Genomic DNA, 25,388 nt, shown 5'->3' with positions numbered 1-25,388 from the left:
GAGCAAAGCTACAGGAGAAGATTCTGTATGCAACTGTGAATGACAACTATTACAGAATCAAATCTCAAGACAGTGAGGAGGTGTCAGCTCGTCAGTGTTAACAAGAAGAAGCTGATGACCGCCTACTTCTCCATGCTGCCCATACCACAAGAGAGGGACACCAAACTGTAGTGATCTGTTCAGAAGACACAGATGTCTTTATCATGTCTTTAGCATTTTGTGACAAGATTGAGGTCCCATTGTTCCAGAAGTGTGACACTAGAACCCGTACAAGGCTTGTAGACATCAGGAAGGTTGCGGCCACTGTTAGCATAGAGGTTTGTAGGGCTCTCATTGAGTTGCATGCATATAAAGGACGTGACACTGTAAGCAATTTTGCAGGCACTCTATTAAGAATTGGCACCTGATTAGTTCCAAGGGTTTAGATGGGGCAGAGTTACCTAAGTGTGTCCAGGATGGATTCCTGTCACAGTACGTTGACAGGCCGACCAGGGGGAATGCCATACTAGATCTAGTACTCGGTAATGAACCGGGTCAGGTCACAGATCTCTCAGTGGGTGAGCATCTGGGGGACAGTGACTACCGCTCCCTGGCCTTTATAATTATCCTGGAAAAGGATAGAATCAAAGAGGACAGGAAAATTTTTAATTGGGGAAGGGCAAATTATTAGGCTATAAGGCTAGAATTTGCGGGTGTGAATTGAGATGATGTTTTTGCAGGGAAATGTACTATGGACATGTGGTCGATGTTTAGGGATCTCTTGCAGAATGTTACGGATAAATTTGTCCCGGTGAGGAAGATAAAGAATGGTAGTGTGAAGGAACCATGGGTGACAAGTGAGGTGGAAAATCTAGTCAGGTGGAAGAAGGCAGCATACATGAGGTTTAGGAAGCAAGGATCAGATGGGTCTATTGAGGAATATAAGGAAGCAAGAAAGGAGCTTAAGAAGTGTCTGAGAAGAGCAAGAAGGGGGCATAAGAAGGCCTTGCCGAGTAGGATAAATGAAAACTCCAAGGCATTCTTCAACTATGTGAAGGAAAAAAGGATGACAGGAGTGAAGGTAGGACTGATTAGAGATAAAGGTGGGAAGATGTGCCTGGAGGCTGTGGAAGTGAGCGAGGTCCTCAATGAATACTTCTCTTCGGTATTCACCAATGAGAGGGAACTTGATGACGGTGAGGACAATATGAGTGAGGTTGATGTTCTGGAGCATGTTGATATTAAAGGAGAGGAGGTGTTGGAGTTGTTAAAATACATTAGGACGGATAAGTCCCCGGGGCCTGACGGAATATTCCCCAGGCTGCTCCATGAGGCGGGAGAAGAGATTGCTGAGCTTCTGGCTAGGATCTTTATGTCCTCGTTGTCCACGGGAATGGTACCAGAGGATTGGAGGGAGGTGAATGTTGTCCCCTTGTTCAAAAAAGGTAGTAGGGATAGTCCGGGTAATTATAGACCAGTGAGCCTTACGTCTGTGGTGGGAAAGCTGTTGGAAAAGATTCTTAGAGATAGGATCTCTGGGCATTTAGAGAATCATGGTCTGATCAGGGACAGTCAGCATGGCTTTGTGAAAGGCAGATGTGTCTAACAAGCCTGATAGAGTTCTTTGAGGAGGTGACCAGGCATATAGATGAGGGTAGTGCAGTGGATGTGATCTATATGGATTTTAGTAGGGCATTTGACGAGTTTCTACACAGTAGGCTTATTCAGAAAGTCAGAAGGCATGGGATCCAGGGAAGTTTGGCCAGGTGGATTCAGAATTGGCTTGCCTGCAGAAGGCAGAGGGTCGTGGTGGAGGGAATACATTCAGATTGGAGGATTGTGACTAGTGGTGTCCCACAAGGATCTGTTCTGGGACCTCTACTTTTCGTGATTTTTATTAACGACCTGGATGTGGGGGTAGAAGGGTGGGTTGGCAAGTTTGCAGACGACATAAAGCTTGGTGGTGTTGTAGATAGTGTAGAGGGTTGTCAAAGATTGCAGAGAGACATTGATAGGATGCAGAAGTGGGCTGAGAAGTGGCAGATGGAGTTCAACCCGGAGAAGTGTGAGGTGGTACACTTTGGAAGGACAAACTCCAAGGCAGAGTACAAAGTAAATGGCAGGATACTTGGTAGTGTGGAGGAGCAGAGGGATCTCGGGATACATGTCCACAGATCCCTGAAAGTTGCCTCATAGGTGGATAGGGTAGTTAAGAAATCTTATGGGGTGTTAGCTTTCATAAGTCGAGGGATAGAGTTTAAGAGTCGCGATGTAATGATGCAGCTCTATAAAACTCTGGTTAGGCCACACTTGGAGTATTGTGTCCAGTTCTGGTCACCTCCCTATAGGAAGGATGTGGAAGCATTGGAAAGGGTACAGAGGAGATTTACCAGGATGCTGCCTGGTTTAGAGAGTATGGATTATGATCAGAGATTAAGGGAGCTAGGGCTTTACTCTGTAGGGCAATCTGTAGTGATCTGCTCTGAAGATACCGATATCTTTATCATGTCCTTAGCATTCTGTGACAAGATTGAGGCCCCATTGTCCCAGAAGTGTGGCACTTGAACCCGTACAAGGCTTGTAGACATCAGGAAGGTTGCTGCCACTGTTGGCACAGAGGTTTGTAGGGCTCTCATCGGGTTACACGTATATGCAGGATGTGACACTGTAAGCACTTTTGCAGGTAAAGGGAAGACAAGTGTCCTAAAACTTCTGACCAGCAACAGGGAAACTCAGGATACATTCTCAGAGTTGGGTCAGGAATGGGACCTCTCCCCAGAACTGATGGACAAACTGGAGACATTTACATGTCTCCTGTATGTCCCAAAAGCATCGACCACCAATGTCAATGAGCACAGGTATCACCTTTCCTGTGCCAAAAAAGGTGAAATCAAGAGGCATCAACTCCCACCATGCAAGGACTGCTTAACAAAACATGCACATTGAGCCAAATACCAGGCTGGTATATGGAGAAGATGTTTGGAGAAGGACCCACAAGTGCCAAGCCCTGTTGGCAGAGGATGGAAGATGGAGAGAGAAGAGGAAGCTGAACAGTTGGTGGTGCACTGGATGGAAGGCCAGCCAGTGCCCGATGCTGTCCTGGATTTACTGGTCTGTAACTGTCCAAAAAAACGTTCACTCCCAAGATGTATGTGCGCTACAAATGGCCTCAGGTGTACTGACATGTGTAGACTGGAAGACTGTGAAAACCAGGCATCCACCTCAGAGAGTGTGGAAAGTTAAGATGAAGATGTGGAAGACTTGGATAATGATTATGATTATTAATAGGTTATGAAAGTATGGAGAGTACTATTTGATTATATTCATTTTACAACCAATGTGGCCCAGGTTATGGTCGTGTGGAACTCCACATTTGAATTATTGTACTGTAATTCTATATGCTATGACAAAAGCTTACGATTGTTTTGATTTGGTACAACAATATAGAAAATATCATTAATTCATAAAACTCCATAAATCTCTCCAGATGAGGTTTTTACCTTTTTGGGGGGGGGGTGGTTGGGGTAACATTTTCTGCTGTACTGATGTTAATATGGAATATATACAGGAAGTGATTACTTATTTTAAGTAATAAAGCTACCACTGGTGCAATGCTATCACATATTTTCTAACTGTAGAGGTGTATACCTTGCCAAAAATCACTATGAGCATTAGTCCCCTCAGATGGTACCGACCAACCATTCTGGCTATATCATTTGAGGAACGTTTGATGGCTCTGGGTCTGTACTCACTGGAATTAAGAAGTATGACGGGGGGGGGGGAATCTCTTTGAAACCTCTCGAATGTTGAAAAGCCTCGACAGAGTAGATGTGAAAAGGATGTTTCCCATGGTGGGGGAGTATAGGACAAGAGGGCACAGCCTCAGGATGGAGGGGCGCCCTTTCAAAACAGAGATGCAGAGAAATTTCTTTCGCCAAAGGGCGGTGAATTTGGGGAATATTTTGCCACATGAAGCTGTGGAGGCCGGGTCGTTGGGTGTAATTAAGGCAGAGATTGATAGGTTCTTGATTAGAACTGACATCAAAGGGTACGGGGAGAAGGCCAGGAATTGGGGTTGAGATGGAGAGAATAAGAATGATCAGCCATGATAGAATGGCGGAGCAGACTTGATGGGCCAAATGGCCTAATTCTGCTCCTATGCCTTATGGTCTATGGTAAGCAATGAACCCTTTACCAGGGCATTACATGGATGAAATATCTGGTTGCCAGCACAATGATCCTGGATTTTTAAAAATTAAGATTAGCAGGGTTTGGCAGTGATATCTTGTGTTCTGTCCACGGTAAGTGAAAGCAATGGTGACCAGTGGCGCATGATGGAAGCGGGGCTGTCAGAGCCGGTGATGGAGGAGTGCAGAGGTTCAGCGAAGGCTGGCGGTGTGCGGTCACAGTGAGGGCGTTGAGAAAGTTCAACGTGTTGTGCAGGAAACGCTGCTCTTTCCTATGTGACCTCGCACGAGTGAGCCCATGGTGGACATAGCAATTGTGATTGCCCCTCCGACAGCATTTGGGAAGGCCCGCTTTAAAAGGGAGTGCAGGACCACAGGTGTGAAAGGAACAAATGATTTTTCAATGCCGGCAAACAGTAGACTGAAAATTGCAGAAACTGGAGGGCGTTGTCGACGAGGCATTAACCAATTTATTTCATTGCTAAATACAGGTGCACAGCAGAGGCACAGAGAGACGCTCCGGACGGTGAACGCAAAGGTGAACGCCACCGTAATCCTCAGGAATGGCGGCGTGAAGGTTTTCCAGCTGGCCGATCGATTCGCCGAGTTCACGGTCATTTCCACACCTCGGCCCCGGAGGCTCGCAGAGCACGAGCTGCTGGCAAGGGGCCGGGAGCTCGAGCAGCTCACGGACAGGCAGATCCCTGGTGAGCTGCTGAAGATCCGGGTGGACCAGTTGTTCACGAGTGGAGATCTTCTCGGCAATTCCCAGTCCGGCAAGTCAGCGGCGTTGGCTGGAGCCTCCGGGATCGGGAAGACTACAGTAGTGCAGAAGTTTGTTTTGGACTGGGCGTCGGGGAGAATGTGTCAACACTTCCAATTCATCTTCAGTTTCAAATTCCGGGATTTAAATTCAATTAACTGCGCCATATCTCTGAGGGAACTGCTTCTGGATCATTATCCGTATTTGAGGAATGCTCTTGTGGAGGTCTGGAGGAACGCTGCGAGATTGCTGTTTATATTTGACGGTTTTGATGAGTTCAAGGACAGAATCGATTTTGCCGACAGACGGGGAGACGCAGAGCCTCAGCACGTGTGCACAGATCCTAAATTCCGGTGTAATGTGTCTGACATTGTGTACAGTTTAATCCAGCACAAGCTGCTCCCAGGGTGTTCAGTGCTGGTGACCTCCCGCCCCACTGAGTTACATTTACTGGAAAAGGCGGGCATCAGTGTCCGGGCTGAAATCCTGGGATTTGTTGGTGAGGAACGGAAGGAATATTTCAGTAGGCATTTTGAAGATCAGATGGTGGCAGCAGCTGTTTTCAAACACGTGCAAGAGAACGAGATCCTGTACACCATGAGCTACAACCCCTCCTACTGTAAGTTCCTCGCTCTGGCACTGGGCCCCTTCTTCGCACAACCAGACAGGAACCCGCAGCAGGCTCCCAAGACCATCACCCAACTGTATTCCCACTACATTTCCAACATCCTGAAAAAGCACGGCCGTGAGATCGAGAGCCCCCGTGATGTGCTGCTGCGGGTGGGACAGATGGCCTTCAGAGGATTGTCCGAGAGGGAATTTGCTTTTACAGACGGAGATCTGTTCAGGCACAGTCTGCAGTTCTCCCAGTTCCTCTCAGGTTTCCTGAGGGAGCTGCTGGAGAGAGAGGGCGCCCGCAATACGACGTACATGTTCCCCCACCTGACCATCCAGGAGTTTGTTGCCGCCCTCGCGCACTTCCTGACCTCAGACCCCGTCGTCCTGCTGGAGCACCTCGCCGAAGCCCGGCGCACGGCAGACGGGCGATACGAAGTGTTTCTCCGATTCGTGGCTGGTCTTGCCTGTGCTGAGTCAGCTGGGCCCCTGCAGGAGCTCCTGGGCACCTTTCCCAACCAGACGACCTCCCAGGTGACGGACTGGGTGAAGGAGGAGGTGGCACGTCAGATTTCCAGCACGGCGAGTGAAGACGCCAAGAGAGGCCTCCTGAAGGCATTGCACTACCTGTTTGAGTCTCAGGACGGCCAGCTGGCTCAGTGCACCTTGGGATCCGCGGAGGCGCTCTCGCTCCGAAGACTGCTGCTGACTCGGAGCGACTGCACCGTCCTATCTCACGCCATCGGCCACTGTGATGCCGTAAAGCACCTCGATCTTCGGAGCTGCAGCGTTCAGCGTGAAACACTCGAGCTACTGGCGCCTGGGCTGCACAGATGTCAGGAGTTGGGGTAACTGTTTTACGTCTCTTACAGCGTTTCCACAGCAACACGCGCAAGATGTTGTATGAACTGGGCAGGTCAGCCGGTATCTATGGAGGGGAATAAGCATTCAGTGCTTTGGGCCAAGAGCCTCCAACAGTTCTCCAGCATACTGTGCATGCTACTCTGGATTTGCGTCATCTGCGGAATCGCTTATGTTTATAATTTCCCATTAGCTTCAAATTTTCTTTAAAAAAAAGGACAAATAATACCCTAGTTAAGATAGTCGAAATGAAAACAAAAATCGGATTTAAAATGTTGGCTAAAAATAATAAGGCGTTTGGCCAGTAATTGTCCGCATGAAAGGACTTTGTCGATCTTCTTCCAAGACATGTCATTTGCAAAGAGGAGCACGTCCATTTATAAAACCATAAAAGGGAAATAGATAGGAGCAAGAGTAGGCCATTTTCACACCCGCTCCACCATTCTATCATCGATGATTTTCCTTGAGCAATCCAAGCTTGCCAGTGAAAGTCATTCACAAGAGAAGGTCTGCAGATGCTGGAAATCCAAGCAGCAGACACAAAATGCTGGAGGAACTCAGCAGGCCAGGCGGCATCTATGGAAAAAAAAAATTCCAGTCAAAGTTTCGGGTTCCGCCCAGGAACGCTGACTGTCCTTTCTCCATTGATGCTGCCTGGCCTGCTGAGTTCCTCCAGCATTTTGTGTGTGTGTGTTGCAGTGAAAGTCATTAGCAGAAGAAAGAATCTGATAGGAAAAGAGAGTGGACAGTACGAGACAGGGAAAGAGGAGGCAATCCTAGAGAAGTAGTACGGGTGAGAAGGTCAAAGTGGGGAATCAAGGGTGTGGTGGTGGGGAGTTTGTTTACAGGAAGAAGAAATTGGTATCTACAGTACACCTTCAAGTTGGAGGGTACCCAGACAGAATATCAGGCATTGCTCCTCCACCCTGAGGGTGGCCTCATCTTGGCACAACAGGAGGCCAAGAACCGACATGTTGGAAAGGTGGGACGGAGGTGCGGGACAATGCAGTCCCCCCAGTTTACGACGGGTCTCACCAACATAGAGGAGGCCGCAGCGGAAGCTCTGGCCTACAATAGACGACCCCAGAAGGTTCACAGGTGAAGGGGTGCCTCACCTGGAAGGACTGTCTGGGGCCCTGGAATGGAGGTGAGGGAGGTTAGTTGGGAGGGATGCACGGACAAGGGAAACGCGTAGGGATCGCGTCGGAGTGGGGAGACGAAGTGGGAGGATCCCTTTGGAGCTGGTGGAAGTTCCGGAGAGTACTGTGTTGGATGCGGATGCTGATGGGGTGGAAGGTCAAGATGGACCCTATTCCCTGTTACATTGGCGGGAAAACATGGTGAGTGCAGATGTACAGGAAATGGAGGCGATGCGGGTTAGGGCAGCGTTTATCGGAGAGGGAGGGAAACCCCATTCTTTAAAGAAGGAAGGCACCTCGGATGTCCTGGAGTGGATAGCCACGCCCTAAGCACGGTTGCGCCGGAAGCAAAGGAGGTGAGGAAAGAGTGAATCTCAAGCATGAGGAAATCTGCAGATGCTGGAAATTCAAGCAACACATGCAAAATGCTGGTGGAACGCAGCACGCCAGACAGCATGCATAGGAAGGAGCACAGTCGATGTTTCCGGCCGAGATCTGACGAAGGATCTCAGCCCGACATGTCGACTGTGCTTCTTCCTGTGGATGCTGTCTGACCTGCTGCATTCCACCAGTAAAGAGCGAATCTAATGTTTTGTGGGACATTTCTTCTAGATCTTACTTGAATGAAAGTGCACGGAGCACAGTTCTTCCTACAGGAGATGGGGTGGGAAGAGTTATAGTTGAGATGACTATGGAAATCAGGGGCTTTATAAAAGATGTTAGTGGACATTTTCTGTCCTGCAATAGAGACAGCGATATCAAGAAAAGGGAGGGTTGTCTCAGAGATGCCCAAGTGAATTTTACGGGCAGGGTGGAAGTTAAGAGGCAATCTTGATTAAATTGACGAGCCAAGCATGTAAAGGCATTGTCAGTGACAGGAAAATGTGGTTATTTATTGGTTGGAGTGTTTCTCAAATACTCAAGTGAGAACATTTCTGTCACATCCAATGTTGAATTGGATTCTTCCTCTGTTTGTATTTAGGCTTGGGAACAATCAGCTGGGAGACTCAGGAATGAAACTTGTGGCTGCGGCTCTGAACAACGTGGACTGTAAGATAGAGAAACTGTGGTAAGTGCCACACGGTGAGGGATCAGGATACTCCCGGTCCTCCTCCAGCCTCCGATCAGCCACGCCGCGGCAGAGCCTGAACTGCTGTCACTGGCCTCGGACTCTGCCGTGTTCTCCCCCGAGAGAAGGTAAAATCTGCTCACCACAGCCGGTTTCACAAAGACAACACACAGATTGAAATACAAAATCCTGCCCCCTCCAAAAAAAGGTCAGGCAACATTGGAGACGAGAGTGACAAATGTGTGCATTCCAGTTCGCCGACCCTTTGCCTGCAGAGGCATTTTCCGTCTGAAGCCATAGCTTGTGCCTCTGCCCACAGACGCTGCCTGGAGAGCATCTGAGGACTTTTTCCTGTTTTGTAAAATGGTATCCTTGGGAGCATCTATCTGTCTGAAAACTTCACGCACGACGACACTGAACTGATTCCACTCACGCTCAACAACTCTGCAGCTCATGCTCTCATGTACCTCTCATGGCCCTTCACCTTTGTCTGGTGCTCCTCGCCCTTCCCTTTCTTCCGTAATTTTCTACCCTCTCCTATCAGGGCACCTGGCCAAGTGGTTAAGGTGTTCGTCTAGTGATCTGAAGGTCGCTAGTTCGAGCCTCAGCATGTTTGTGTCCTTGAGCAAGGCACTTAACCACACATTTCTCTGGTGTCTGCGCGAGGAGTGGCGCCCCACACACAGACTTCCACTCTGTGCCTTGTAAGGCGTGAAAATGCCCGACGCAGGCCCCTCATGGTGCGAGTCGATGTCGCCCCACCCCACTGCTCCTATCAGATTCTGCCTCCTGCAATCCTCTGTCTCTTTCACCAGTCGTATTCTCTGCTCTTTATTTCACCCCTCCCCCTATCCCGGTTTCACCTTTCACCTACCACCCTGTACTTCCTCCTCCCCTCCCCCTTACCATCTTGCTCCGACTCCTCATCTTTTTTTTCTACCAGGCTCAGCCCAGAAGGTCGACTGTTTGCAGTTTTGCATAGACGCCGCCCGACCTGCTGGGTTCCTCCGGCATTTGGTGCGCATTGCTTGGATTTCCAGTTTCTGCAAAATTTCTCATGTTTATCTGTATTCCCACATGCAGCAGCTTTTTTGCCCCACACAGTTGCACACATTTAACCTCTTAACCAACTAGTTAACCTATGACCAATTAACCGGAGAACGCGAACGTCTTCGATATGTAGGAGGAAACCAGAACATTCAGAGGAAACTCAAGTAGTCACCACGCCCTACAGACAGCAATGGAATTGATTCTGGGCCTTTGGCTCTGTAGCAGTGTTACCTTAACCACTGCATGACCGTGTTGTTCCAAAAATCTGTAGATTTTGTTCTTCCTTAATTTCCCATTTGTTTTTGTCGGGGTCAGGGTTGGAACTCCCCGTGTGTGATCGTACAGATGGTGTGTGAAAGCAGATTGGGGTTGGATTGATATCGATCCCAGGCTGCCAGAGTGGCCACAAAAAGAATCTGCTGAGCACCTGTCAGAGGTCGCCCAGAGAGAGGCACAGATCGTGGGTGATTGTGATGTTTGTGGGACGTTTCTGCGAGATCTCATTGGAATGAAAGTACAGCGAACACAACTGAAGGAGCACACAAAATCTTGGGGAAAACAAAGTCTCAGTACATCTGTGGACAGTGAAGCATTTAATATTTCAGAGTGAAAGTGCTTCATGAGACCTTGCTTTGTGGATCTGCAATTGGCTTGCCCACAGAAGGCAAAGCATGGCTGTAGATGGTTCAAATTCTGCATGGAGGTTGGTTACCAGTGGTGTTCTGCAGGGATCTGTTCTGGGACCCCTCCTCTGTGTGATTTTTATAAATGACCTGGATGAGGAAGTGGAGGGGTGCGTTAGTAAGTTTGCTGATGACACAAAGGTTGGAGGTGCTGTGGATAGTGTGGAGGGCTGTCAGAGGTTACAGCGAGACATTGATACGATGCAAAACTGGGCTGAGAAGTGGCAGATGGAGATCAACCCAGATAAGTGTGAGGTGGTTCATTTTGGTAGGTCAAATATGATGGCAGAATATAGTATTAATGGTAACACTCTTGGCAGTGTGGGGGATCAGAGGGATCTTGGGGTCTGAGTCCATAGGATGCTCAAAGCAGCTGCGCAGGTTTACTCTGTGGTTAAGAAGGCATATGGTATATTGTCCTTCATCAATCGTGGGACTGAGTTTAGGTGCCGAGAGGTAATGTTGACAGCTATATTGGACCCTGGTTAGACCCACTTGGAGTACTGTGCTCTGTTCTGGTCGCCTCACTACAGGAAGGATGTGGAAACCATAGAAAGGGTGCAGAGGAGATTTACAAGGATGTTGCCTGGATTAGGGAGCATGCCTTATGAGAATAGGTTGAGTGAACTCGGCATTTTGTCCTTGGAGCGACGGAGGATGAGAGGTTGGTGACCAGTGGTGTTCCGCTGGGATCCATTCTTGGAACCCCTCCTCTGTGTGATTTCTATAAATGACCTGGATGAGGAAGCAGAAGGGTGGTTCCGTAAGTTTGCTTCTGAAACAAAAAATCGAGACTGTTTTGGATAGTCTAAAGTGTTGTCAGACATTGCAGTGCAACATCGATATGATGCAGAACCGGGCTGAGAAGTGGCAGATGGTGTTAAACACAGATAAGTGTGAAATAGTTCATTTTGGCAGGTCAAGTTTGTTTGCAGAATGTAATATTGATCGTTGGACTCTTGGCAGAGTGGAGGATCAGTGAGATCTTGGGGTCCATGTCCATAGGACATTTAAAGTTGTCGCACAGGTTGACAGTGTTGTTAAGAAAACGTATGGTGTTTTGACCTTCGTCAATGGTGGGGTCGAGTTTAAGAGCCATGAGGTAACGTTACAGCTATATAAGACCCCACTTGGAGTGCTGTGTTCAGTTCTGGTCACCTCACTACAGGAACAATGTCGATACTGCAGTGGAAGTGCGGAGGAGATTTACAAGCATGTTGCCTGGATTGAAAAGCATGTCTTACGAAAATAGGTTGAGTGAATTTGGCTTTTTCTCCTTGGAGCAACGGAGGATGAGAGGAGACCTGACAGAGGTGTACAAGGTGATGAGGGGCATTGATCGTGTGGATAGCCAGAGGCTTTTTCCCAGGGCTGAGTCGCTAGCTCGAGAGGGCACAGTTTTACGGTGCTTGGAAGTAAGTACCGAGAGGATGTCAGGAGTAAGTTTTTCATGTAGAGCGTGTGAATGCACTGCTGGCGACGGCCGTGGAGGTGGATAAAATAGGGTCTTTTAAGAGACTCTTAGATAGGTACATGGAACTTAGGAAAATGGAGAGTTATGCAGCAGGGAACTTCGAGGCAGTTTCTAGAGTAGGTTACATGGTCAGCACAACATTGTGGGTCAAAGGGTCTGGAATATGCTGTAGATTTCTATGTTTCTTGAGAACTGGAGTAGAAAGATGTTGGTGCGGCAGAAGATTTAAAGATCCAAAGTGAACTCACTTCTTGAGAACTGGTGTAGGAAGATGTTCATGCGGCCAATGTTGGGATTCTGGTGAAGCTCCTTCTGATGGTAGATTGTCATCGTTACCGCACAAGTGCTTCCTGCCAGTATGCGTTTGCCCAACCTTTTGTTATTGGTTAACCTGACGTCATGTTGCAAAACGCAGATTGACTTGGTAGACCCATGGTCAACGCGGACACTTCAGCGAGGACGCATTGCGTCAGCGGGGTAAGTGTGCTGGGAAGCGGAATGAGTTTGCCGGGCGCCATGACAAGTGGGAGGGGATGACTCGACAAACTCGCAATGTACTTTGCAAAGGTGCGATTGGGTGACCAGTGAAAGTCAAGGACACGGGATAGTTTCGGTATTTGATGGCAGGGAACAGAGGCACTGTGGAAGCCCGATACCTGAATGTAGGGCTGCTGTCTGCAACCCCGGCTAGCAGGACAATAGTAGCACGATGGGTAGAGGAGGCTGAACTTCACTGCCTGTCAGCAGGTGCGGACCGTGCCCAGAGGGAGGCTGGTTATCCCATCGATGTCCAATAGTTTTCAGTGCAGACGCTTGTGTTTTATTAATTATTCAGCGCCTGTGGTTATCCCTTCCTCTTATGAGCATTTCATTAGTGTGAATAGCAGAAGATGAGTCTTCTCATTGGTTCCATCAGAGAGGAGGTACAGGAGGCTGAAGACAGGTGCTCAATGTATTAGGAACAGCTTCTCCCTGTCCGCCATCAGGTTTCTGAATGGACAACGAACCAAACCATAAGCACCGACTCTTCTAAGCTTTCCTTTTGCACTACTCATTTAATTCTCGCCTAGTTATTTGGAGTCATATAAAAGCACAGCAAGGAAACAGGACCTTCATCACTTCTAGTCCATGCCAACCCAGTTAAACTGCCCAGTGCCATCGATTTGCAGCTGGACCACAGCCATCTATACACCTACGTCGATGGACCTATCCAAACTTCTCTTAAACATTGAAATTGAGACTCGTGTGTGCCACTCATGGAAGAAGCTCATTCTCTACTCTCCCCACCCCCTGAGTGAAGAAGCTTCCCCTCACTCTCCCCTTAAATTGTTCACCTTTCACCTTTAACCCATGATCTCCAACTGTAGCCCCACCGAACCTGAGTGGAAAAAAGTCTGCTTGCATTTACCTTATCTGTACCCCTCATAATTTTATATATCTCTATCAAATCTCCCCTCAATCTTCTATTTCCCAAGCAATGAAGTCCTAAACTATTCAGTCTTTCCTTATAAATTATTATATTAAATGCAAGCAGAAAATACTCTCCAGATGCGGGGGTCAAAGCAACACTCACAAAACGCTGGAGGAAATCAGCAGGTTGGGCAGCATCCGTGGAAACGATGAATTGACTTTTCGGGCCAGAACCCTTCATCTGGACTATTAAATGTGTTAAATGTCATTGCAGTAATTCAATCTTTCATTATAAGTTATATTATATTAAATGTGTTGCTTCATTACATTACCTTATACTGCATCGCATTGAAAGATTACAGGGCAAATTTTGCAGAATATTTTATTTTGTCCTTGGTTAGTACATTTATTAGTACTGTGCATATTCTCATTAGAACTCCCTGTGAGATTAATGTGAACACCAAGTTTCATTATACCCTGCTATGTATGTCAATAAACTAAACTCACCTAATGTAGGGGACTCTGGAGACTCATGATATTTCCTATCTTTTATTATTAAAATGCGAGTTACCTTCCACCTTTCTCCAGGCTCTATAATAACGGACTGCAGCCTTTTTGCACCAGCGATTTCGCCAGTGCTCTCACTACGAACCGCTCCCTGACAGAGCTGGATCTGGCATACAACAACCTGGGAGATTCGGGGGTGAAGCAGGTGTCCGTGGTCCTGAGGAACCCGAACTGTAAAATACAGAGACTGCGGTAAGCACCAGCCACTGTGTTTGTCGCTATTGTGCTTCTGGCTTTAGGCATTAGGCGCAGATCTGCTGATGAGGTGCCAGCTGTTCTATTCCATGAGTCATTTTTATTGCACCGGTTTTTCTAGGGCACTGTGCAAGCTAAAGGCGGCACAAGTCCAGTGAAAATGCCAGTCAGCGACTGCTGGAAGTATTCCACTCAAATGTGTTCAATAACAATTTATAAGGGTAGAGTGTTTTCACATTGACAATCACCTTGTAACGTTCTCTCAGAATCAGTGAAAGACTACACACAAATGAAGACTTCACAAAAATAAAGACTACATACAAATAGAACAACCAATGTGCAAAAAAAAAAATGTATGCAAATAGAAAATGAGCCAAGTGTAGCCTCCTGGTCAGCCTTAGGGACGCTCAGCTCGCTGCCATCTAGGGAAACAGCCCTCGGCCCCGCCAGACTGGGTAATTAGTTTGTGTGGATGCTGTGTGACGTACCCCACCCCACCCAAACAACAGACAATACACCCGATACTATTAAATGAATTACAGTTTATAGATATTACTGGAACTATATAATTAATAGAGATAAAATATAAAAGGAAAATAAAAGGTGCCACACTTATCAAAGTTCAATCTCTTCGTGCACAACAGTTGGAGCTCAGGACCCTCCTTCTTCACCCTGCATCTCCCGTCGGACCACCTCGACCTGCCGCCTGGGACCAGCAACAGTGGTCGACCAGACGCTCCACATGAGTCTATCTCGATTCCTCTCCTCGCCAAACATCCTGGACCTCGGACTGTTGATCGGGGTCCAACCCCGTTAGTGGACTCACAGCACCTTGTCCATCCTCTGTCTCTCTCTCCCGCCTTCTGCCCTAAAACCCGTGCATTACAATAACTTACAGACACAGAAAGAATAACATCTATCCCAATTGGCTCGTAACATCCCCTTATCAATAACATAATCCAAACAAACTGCTCGCGGGAGGGCTTTCTCAGCAGTTAACATAACATAGAAGTCATTTCAATTATAACATAACAAAGAATGAATTTTAATTAGCCTACGCAGTAACAGAAAAGAAGAAACCTCTTACACTCTCCCCCCACCAAATGAAGTCATGTCCTCATGACTTCTAAATAACTCACTAACCAGTCCTGCAGACACAGATTACTCTCCCTCATCTGAGCACTGCCACTCATCTAACAACTGAAAGATTTGCTCTGCCCACGTCTTGCACGCCTCTGCTCCTCTTGGGATGGACAATATCCCAAATGCCAGGCAGAGCCTGCCAGAGCTAGAACACTTATTCGCAGACACAACCTCTGAATCAGACCACTCTTTCCTCTCTCTCCCTACAGCATGGACAGCCCCGAGTCCCACCCCCAACTCGTTAACGCTAGCCTGAACTCGAACAAAGATCTCACCCACCACGCCTGCAGCAATAAACAGCAAATAACCCACAGAGACACACATTACTGATTTAAGCAGGGCAACCACTACAACTTGGAGCCCCCTGTCCCGTGTCTGGGGCCCCAGGACATGCCCTTTGCTCACTGTTATCATCAGGTGGGAGGGACAGAAGCCTGAAGGCACACACTCAGCAATTCAGGAACAGCTTCTTCCCCTCTGCCATCCGGCTTCAAATGGACATTGAACCCTTGGACGCTACCTCACTTTTTTAATATATATTATTTCTGTTTTTGCATGATTTTTAACTTATTCAGGATACATATACTGAAATTGATTTATTTCTTTATTATTATTTTATCATTTTTTTCCCTCCTTCTTCTATATTATATATTGCATTGAACTGCTGCTGCTAAGTTAACAAATTTCACTACATATGCCGGTAATAACAAAGCTGATTCAGATTCTTATATATGTGCCAAAATTTCAAGACCAATGCCCGTGACAGCTTTGGTAGCAGAGAACCTTGGATAGGATCCTCCTCAGATACAAGATCCTCTATCAGCAGTGAGGATCTGATATGTATTTCCTCTAGGAGATTGTTTTTCCCTGCTTTTGTAAAATAGACAACCAAGACCACACTAGGAGGAACAGAATCGCAATTGATTTCCTATCACTGACTTGCGTGTGATTTTGTAGCAGTGAAATGACAGAAAATGGGTGTAAGAGAAGAATCAGTGGCTGTGCTTCATTAGGAGTTTGAAGAGATTTAGTATGTCAACAAATACATTCAAGTCTATAGATTTACTGTGGAGAGCATTCAGATAGGCTGCATCACTGTCTGGCATGGGGGTGCGGGGGCTACTGTACAGGACTGAAAGAAGCTGCAGAGGGTCGTAAATTTAGTCGGCTCCATCTTGGGTACTAGCCTACAAAGCACCCTGGATATCTTTCAGGTGAGTGTTTCAGGAAGGAGTGTCCATTATTAAGGAACCCCAGCAGCCAGGGCATGCCCTTTTCTCTCTGTTATCATCAGGAAGGAGGTACAGAAGCCTGATGGCACACACTCAGAGATTCAGGAACAGCTTCTTCCCCTCTGAAATATATATATATATATACACAAATATATTTTTTGCAAGGTTTTTAAACTATTCAATATATGTATACTGTTATTCATTCATCCATCCATCCATTTATTTATTTCACCTGTCCAGCTCTTGGCTCCATCCCTCCCCGTCCTGTCTTCTCCTATCATTTTGGATCTCCCCCTCCCCCTCCAACTTTCAAATCCCTTACTCACTCTTCCTTCAGTTAGTCCTGACGAAGAGTCTCGGCCTGAAACGTTGACTGCACCTCTTCCTACAGATGCTGCCTGGCCTGCTGCGTTCACCAGCAACTTTGATGTGTGTTGCATTTATTTATTTATTGATTGATTTATTTATTTATTTATCTGTTTATCTATCTATCTATCTATCGATCGATCTATCTATCTATTTATTTATTTTCTGGATTAGGTATTGCAGTGAGCTGCTGCTAAGTTAACAAATTTCATGTCAGGTACCATTCTGAATAACGGGTTCACGGTCCGTTGAGAAATCTGGAGGTGGAGGGGAATAATATGTTCCTGAACTGTGACGCGGTTCCACCTAGCCGATCCAGGATCCCACGGGAGGTGTGCCCCATTGGTTGCGTTACTAACAGTTTGAGTAGTTGCATCCCTTTTGATGGCGGCCTCTCATTCGCAGCCTGGATGGTGTCAACCTGACGGATTCTTGCACAGAGTATCTCACCTCTGCTCTCAGTGCAAACTATGCATTGAGGGAGCTTAAACTGAATTCGAACTGCTTGACGGACCGGTCAGTCCCTGCTCTCCGTCGCCTCATTCTGAACCATCAGAATCTGAAAAGTCTTGGGTGAGTGAATATTTAACATGCTATCCATCAATAGTTACTCGGCTTGTTGGTGATATCTGGGCACATCCAATAAAGTGGATCTTAATAAGACCATAAGACTATAAGACAAAGGAGCAGAAGTCAGCCATTCGGCCCATCGAGTCTGCTCCGCCATTTTATCATGAGCTGATCCATTCTCCCATTTAGTCCCACTCCCCCGCCTTCTCACCATAACCTTTGATGCCCTGGTTACTCAGATACCTATCAATCTCTGCCTTAAATACACCCAATGACTTGGCCTCCACTGCTGCCCGTGGCAACAAATTCCATAGATTCACCACCCTCTGGCTAATAAAGTTTCTTCGCATCTCTGTTCTGAATGGGTGCCCTTCAATCCTTAAGTTATGCCCTCTCGTACTAGCCTCCCCCATCATGGGAGACAATTTTGCCACATCCACTCTTTCCATGCCTTTCAACATTCGAAATGTTTCTATGAGGTCTCCCCTCATTCTTCTAAACTCCATGGAATACAGTCCAAGAGCGAACAAACGTTCCTCATATTTTAACCCTCTCATTCTAGTGAATCTTCTCTGTACCCTCTCCAACGTCAGCACATCCTTTCTTAAATAGAGAGACCAAAACTGCCCACAGTAGTCCAAGTGAGGTCTCACCAGTGCCTTATTGAGCCTCAACATCACATCCCTGCTCCTATACTCCATTCCTCTAGAAATGAATGCCAACATTGCATTCGCCTTCTTCACCACTGACTTAACCTGGAGGTTAACCTTAAGGTTACCCAGTACGAGGACTCCCAAGTCCCGTTGCATCTCAGAACTTTGAATTCACTCCCAATTTAAATAATAGTCTGTCCGTTTATTTCTTCTGCCAAAGTGCATAACCATACACTTTCCAACATTGTATTTCATTTGCCACTTCTTTGCCCATTCTTCCAATCTATCCAAGTCTCTCTGCAGACTCTGTTTCCTCAGCACTACCGGCCCCTCCACCTATCTTTGTATTGTCAGCAAACTTAGCCACAAAGCCATCTAGTCCATAATCCAAATCGTTGATGTACAATGTAAAAAGAAGCGGCCCCAACACGGACCCCTGTGGAACACCACTGTTAATCGGCAGCCAACCAGAATAGGATCCCTTTATTCCCACTGTCTGTTTCCTGTCAAGCAGCCAACGCTCTATCCACATATGTAACTTTCCTGTAATTCCATGGACTCTTATCTTGTTAAGTAGCCTCGTGTGGCACCTTGTCAAAGGCCTTCTGAAAATCCAAATATACAACATCCACTGCATCTCCCTTGTCTGGCCTACTTCTAATTTCCTCAAAAAATTGTAATAGGCAGGATTTTCTTTTAAGGAATCCATGCTAAGTTCTGCCTATCTTGTCATTTGGCTCCAGGTACTCTGTAACCTTATCCTTGACAATCGACTCCAACAACTTCCCAACCACTGATGTCAAGCTGACAGGTCTATAATTTCCTTTTTGCTTCCTTGCCCCTTTCTTAAATAGCAGAGTGACATTTGCAATCTTCCAGTCCTCCGGAACCATACCAGAATCTATCGACTTTTGAAAGATCATCGCTAATGCCTACGCAATCTCCCCAGCTACTTCCTTCAGAACACGAGGGTGCATTCCATTTGGTCCAGAAGAGTTATCTACCTTTAGACTATTCAGCTTCCTGAGCACTTTCTCTGTCGTAATTGTGACTGTGCACACTTCTCTTCCCTGCCACCCTTGAGTGTCCGGTATACTGCTGATGTGTTCCTCAGTGAAAACTGATGCAAAATACTCGTTCAGTTCCTCCGCCATCTCCTTATCTCCAATTACACTTTTTCCAGCATCATTTTCTATTGGTCCTATATCTACGCTCACCTGTCTTTTACTCTTTATATACTTGAAAAAGCTTTTAGTATCCTCTTTGATATTATTAGCTAGCTTCCTTTCATTGTTAATCTTTTCCCTCTTAATGACCTTCTTAGTTTCCTTTTCCTCTGGATACACTGGTATTCTCCCACAGTTCAAAACATACTGCTGGTCGGCTAATCTGTCCTTGAAAGTTCTCCTGCCATTAGGCTGGGAATCATGATTCGGCTGGGCAGTGCAGCTCGAAGGGCAAGTGGGGTCTATTCTACACTGTATCTCAAAACATAGATACCCGATGACGAACAAGAGAAAATCTGCCGATGCTGGAAATGCAAGCACCACACACACAAAATGCTGGAGGATATCAGCAGGCCAGGAAACGAGTGCATCCGATGTTTTGGGCCGAGACTTTTCAAGCGACCTCCAGCATTTTGTGTCTGTCATTCAAAAAATAGATATTTGCTTTTAAGAAGCACGTGTCCAGATGCTCCTAATAACCTGGCCACTGACTGTAGGTGTTCAAATATCAAGTCTACTCCGTAAGTCGATCAGACAGTGGAGCATTCAGCCAGCCTTATTATTTCCTCCTTATTTGATTTCAGGCTGCAATGGAATCTGTTCAGCAAGGATGGAGAGAATCAATTGATATCGTTGCGGGAATTGGTGCCCAACTTCATCATTACAATATAAGCACTTTACTATGAAGGGCAACGCCCCATGGATATGAATGTATTTATTTGTTTTAAAAGGACACCCCAGAGTTTGAGACAGATTAGCCCTTTCTGGTTATGCAACCAATGACACCAGGCAGTCTCTGAACAGCGTTGATAGTGGCTTATAAAGATCTTGCCCGGAAGAAGGCAATAGCAAACCACTATTTAGAAAAAATTGCCAAGAACAATCATGGCCAAGGACCATGTTCGCCTCTGTCATCTGACTCGGTACATTCTGCTGACGAACCCTCCTGCTACCAACTGGAAGTGAGGGAGAGAACCCTCTGTCTGTGAACTCATAGGTACTGTTCTGGGATCAAGTTAATTTTGCTGGCATGTACCACTTCTTGCCAAAGGACCCAGTGTGTCAAATCCTCCCACTGCCTTGACCAAAGAAAATACTTAATGGAGCTGCTTCACACTGGGCTTGTGAGCAGCGTTCAGAAAGAGGGGAGTGTTTGCAGGAAGATAGTCGCCCGCTATGCATCAAGGTAGCTTAGTGATTAGAGAGACTCTATTATTGCTTGGGGTGTCGGAGATCACCATTGACACTGCTTGTCAGAAACTTGGATGCCACCATCCAATCACAAGCCAGTTAGAACAGGGGTTTCCAATTTTTTTTCCGCCAAGGGACCAATAAGCACGGGGTCCAGGGAGCCCTGTTGGAAAGCCCCGGGGTGGAAGGTTAATTGGTTGCTGTAAGTTGTCCTTCGATCAGGCTAGTGTCCCAACAGGTACGTTGCTGGGCAGTGTGGACTTCGGGCCTGTTCTGTGCTGTAACTCTAAATAAATAAATAACTACATGTGTTTGCACTGTCAACATATCTCACAATACCAGAAGTTGTGGAGTCATAAAAGTTAATTGGGAGCCTGAAAGCTACATTCCCATCAGTGGACAAAGCCTATTGAATAACCCATAATCTAGTTGTCTAGTTGTCTTCCACCTTATAGACTCTATTTGATTATTTTCTTGTATACTCAATGGAAGAATTGAATGTCGATGTTTGCACTTAAATGCAAGCAATGTGATCGATTATTATTCTGCACTACCCCTGAGTAAATGGTCCTCCCAAAAGCTCCAACAAGAGAAAATCTGCAGATGTTTGGAAATCCAAAGCAACATGCACAAAACGCTGGCTGCGTTGACGGAAAAGAGTACGCAATCAATATTTCGGGCTGAAATCCTGCTGAAACGTTGACTGTACTCTTTTCCATAGATGCTGCCTGGCCTGCTGAGATCTTCAGAGCAGCTCATTGGGAGCCAGACTGCCAACAGTTAAAAGCCATGCACAAGTTGCCTATCATCTTACAATCATTCTTCCATTTTATTGTGCAAGTAACACAGTCATTGTATAAAAATGTTTGATCGGCCTCATGAGGCAATCAAGATTAATGTATTATAATGTTTATTTCTGATCACTTAATTGCACTATTAAACTCGTGCCTATGGTGAAGGACTGGGAACTTGGATGTCTCTGTGTGATTTTGTGAGTTGTTGGCTGAATCACAGAATTGAATTGAATTGACTTTATTTCTTACATCCTTCACACACATGAGGAGCAAAAAATCTTTATGTTACGTTTCCATCTAAATGTGCAATGTGCAATTATAGTAATTTATAATAAATCATAACAAATAGAACAGTCAATGTAATATTGAGTACACTCAAGTCAGCATGAGTTCATCAATGTGATGGCCTGGTGGAAGAAGCTGTCCCAGAGACTGTTGGTCCTGACTTTTATGCTGTGGTACAGCTTCCCGGATGGTAGCAGCTGGAATAGATTGTGGTTGTGATGGCTTGGGTCCCCAATGATCCTACAGGCCCTTTTTACACACCTGTCCTTGTAAATGTCCTGAATAGTGGGAAGTTCACAGCTACAGATGTGCTGGGCTGTCCGCACCACTCTCTGCAGAGTCCTGCGATGAAGGGAGGTACATACAGTTCCCATACCAGGCAGTGATTCAGCCAGTCAGGATGCTCTCAATTGTGCTCCTGTAGAAAGTTCTTAGGATTTGGGGGCCCATACCAAACTTCCTCAACTGTCTGAGGTGAAAGAGGCGCTATTGTGCCTTTTTCACCACACAGCTGGTGCGTGCAGACCACGTGAGATCCTTGGTGATGTGGACGCCGAGGAACTTGAAGCTGTTTACCTTCTCAGCCCCAGACCTATTAATGTCAATAGGGGTTAGTCCGTCTCCATTTCTCCTGTAATACACAACCAGCTCCTATGCTTTTGTGACATCGAGGGAGAGGTTGTTTTCTTGACACCGCTGTGTCGGAGAGATGACACATGGTAGGTAGTGGAGTGTATGATCTTCACAGTGCATAGTCATTGGCTCCCCAAATCTGACATGAGCAATGCAGTAGGCCAAGATTAGTTTAAACTGTTAATTTGGGGAAAAAAAAATACATATCTGCTAACAGGATATGCATTAGCCCACTCATATGTAATGCCCATGGGCCAGATTAATTTTCAGGGAACATGAGAATTTTTTTTAGTGGGAAATGGGCTTTCTGCTGTGAACATGTAGAGAGTTGATGGATCGAAGTGCCCTGTTCATATGAATGATCTCCGATACAATGAGGAACCTGTTTTGGCACATGCAGAGAACTGAGGCACAACAGCACTGTTGGATTAAATGTATTGTCTGCCTCAGAACCTGGACTTGCAGAAATAATAACTTAATATGGACTATGTTAGGTTTTCAGAGTATTAGATATTTCTTCTTTGAATATGTAGCACCAGTGTAGCACGGATCTTATTGTTTGTGACTAGCCATTGCACTCTTTAGAGAAAATCAAATTACACTAGGTGCTAACAGGCCATTAGAAGAATCCAGGTATTGGAAGGAGGCAGTGAATAGAAACCACACACTTCTGGAAATAAGTTTTTGTTTATAAGAAAAGAACAATATGTATAAATACTTACATGAGCATGAACATTTCAAAATTCCAACATTCTGTTTGTGTTCCAAATCTTAGATATCAACCAATTTCCAGTTTAGTAAGAATCAGTGACATTCATTAGAATAACATTTGTTACTCCAATTTCTCTAACTAATTAAATCTGGTGTTATTCCTTATTTAAAAGTTTACAGAATGAACTTTCATTTTTTACTTACCCCAGTTAGTTAGAAAACCAAACATAGTTCCTATTCGCAAGTATTACAGTTAACTTCAGTTTCAGTTCCAGTCAGTATATCTACAAGTTTAAATTCAAATTCAGAATTATATATACACTGTTTAACACCTTTAATGACAATCCTCCAACATCACAAATTTTAAACAAATTAAATCTCATTGAGCAACTTAACAGAAATAATTAGTTCTCTCAGAAAATCAAATTCGGTCTCTTCGAATGAAAATAAACTTATACATCCAACCATATTAAATCCTCTGCGTCATTGCACATTTCGTTCCTGCACTGGTTCTTCATCTTGTTTCTTGGTTCATTGGAATTAATTACTTTATCATCCACAGTAAGTCGGTTCGCAAACTTGTGCAAAAATTTGACCAAATCCCTTGGTATGATTTTGCAGAACTAATTCCCAACTATATGGTAGGGATTTTGGACACTCGTCTCCGCCAGTATTGTTTTGTTATAGCTGCTGCATGTTATAGCTATAGCTTCAATAAATCTTTTATTGCTTCTGTCTCTTCTTCAGGCATTTCACCCGGAGGGTTTCAAGTTAGAAGGGTAAAAATACTGACTACTAATTCCACCTTTAGCAGTTCATGTCTTCAGCTTCTAATTGCTGGGTTTAATTAAGCTGGGTTACAAAAGTCTTTAAGATAATTGGAGGTTGTCTGAATGCAGCCAGAATTCTTCACAGTTGAGGGCAGAACAGGATTCTCCTCACTGATGATCAACCTTTAATTTTAATAAAATATTTTGCACACTTTTTTGTGCATTTTTGTTGCAACATTGTATTGCTGCCTTCGTTGCAATATCTCCTCATTTCTTCCACAACTTGCAACCACCAGAATAAGAATTTCACCCCCAATCCCTGGAAACCAGACGTGAGTCACAGGGCTGAATTATAATCATCAAAGTTTAAATAGTAAACCCAGATACCAGATCTCAACATTATACTACTTGGGCCACAGGCTGAGACGCCAAGAGGCAAATGCGATTCCTCGTCAGTAAATATGACTGGTTACATTTATCACCTCAAGCAACAATGAGCCGGGTAACAGAAAAGACAAAAGAAACCCGGCTGGTCACTGTTCAGAAATTACACAGTAGTTATGGGTGAGGCACCACAGACTGCAAGCTGATAATTGCCTTCTTTATGGAGCCTGTTGCAGTCACCTACTGTATTCTATGCTCCCAGTGTGGTCCCTTGTATATCAGTGAAACTCAACATAGATTGGGAGACTGTATCGCCAGGCACCTTTGCTCTGTCTGCCAGATAATGCAGAATCTCCCTATGACCACACATTTTAATTCCACTTCCCATTCTGACATGTCCATCCATGGCCTCCTCTACTGCCGCGATGAGGCCGCACTCAGTTTGGAGGAGCAGCACCTTATAATCTGTCTGGGTAGCCTCTAACCTGATGGCATGAACATCGATTTCTTGAACTTCCAGTCATACCCCAAACCCTCTTCTTTCTATCATGGTCTTCTATCCTATCCTATTAGTTTTCCTCTTGTCCAGCCCTGCATCTCTTACAGCTCTTTATTTCATCCCTTCCCCTCCCAGTTTCACATATCGCCTTGTGTTTCTCTCTTCCATCCGCCCCCCACCCCCCCAACATCCGCTTACTCTGACTCAATTTTTTTTTCTCTCTGGTGAAGTGTCTCGGCCTGAAACGCCGACTGTTTGCTCTTTTCCATATCTGCTGCTTGGCCTGCTGTGTTCCTCTGGCATTTTGTGTTTCTGTATAGAGTGGGTCTAGTTCTCAGGTTTGGAGGACTGTGGTAAATTAACTGTACCGGAAACACAGAATATTAGAGATCTAAAGGACCTGAGGGATGGGCAGGCGGAAGTTTTAAAGAGTTTATTAGAACTTAACAGTTTAAAGACAGGTGGAAGACCATGATCGTTGACGTCTTCTGACACTGCACATAATGATTACCTCAGATCAGGCACCTTCATATTCCTGTTTACTGATACCTATCGTGCGCCCTTTTTACAGTTGCAACTGAAACTTCCTCTTTTCATCACCCAGACAATCCAAAATTTCAAAGTTCAAGTTTATAATTGAAGTACACATAACTCACCATATCATCATTTTCCTGTTGATATTCTCAATAAATCAATGAAATACAGCGCCAACTTGGACGTCCAACAGGTGTGCAAAGATATAACAAACAAACAGTACAAAAAAGGAGAATAATAAACAGAGGCAATAAGTGTCGCAAAGATGAGATGAGGAGTCCTTGAAAATGACTCCACACTTTGTGGGAACGTTCCAATGATGGGGCAAAGTGAAGTTCAATGACGATATCCTCTTCCGTCACGAACCTTTTGGATGAGGGGTAATAACTGATTCCTGAACCTGAT

At 45.6% G+C, this 25,388-nt stretch overlaps 1 protein-coding gene across 3 annotated transcripts in view; it reads left to right on the top strand.

The window, feature by feature from the left end:
* LOC140207201 (NACHT, LRR and PYD domains-containing protein 3-like) overlaps positions 1 to 21,341 on the top strand; it is a 91,425-nt gene extending 70,084 nt beyond the window's left edge. For 2 of the 3 annotated variants that reach the window (XM_072275565.1, XM_072275564.1), the window contains exons 6-10: positions 4,658 to 6,392; positions 8,527 to 8,613; positions 13,819 to 13,989; positions 17,139 to 17,306; positions 19,767 to 21,341. In XM_072275565.1, the coding sequence (XP_072131666.1) occupies positions 4,658 to 6,392; positions 8,527 to 8,613; positions 13,819 to 13,989; positions 17,139 to 17,306; positions 19,767 to 19,854 (2,249 nt within the window). In that variant the 3' untranslated portion in view covers positions 19,855 to 21,341. Of the gene's footprint in view, positions 1 to 4,657; positions 6,393 to 8,526; positions 8,614 to 13,818; positions 13,990 to 14,636; positions 15,703 to 17,138; positions 17,307 to 19,766 lie in introns of those variants that run through there. The other variant, XM_072275566.1, reaches the window with a different exon arrangement.
* The last annotated feature ends 4,047 nt before the right edge of the window (positions 21,342 to 25,388 follow it).

The sequence above is a fragment of the Mobula birostris genome, chromosome 13 (assembly GCF_030028105.1).
Source record: "Mobula birostris isolate sMobBir1 chromosome 13, sMobBir1.hap1, whole genome shotgun sequence".
Taxonomy (NCBI): domain Eukaryota; kingdom Metazoa; phylum Chordata; class Chondrichthyes; order Myliobatiformes; family Myliobatidae; genus Mobula; species Mobula birostris.
This window is presented reverse-complemented; position numbering and strand designations above follow the sequence as displayed.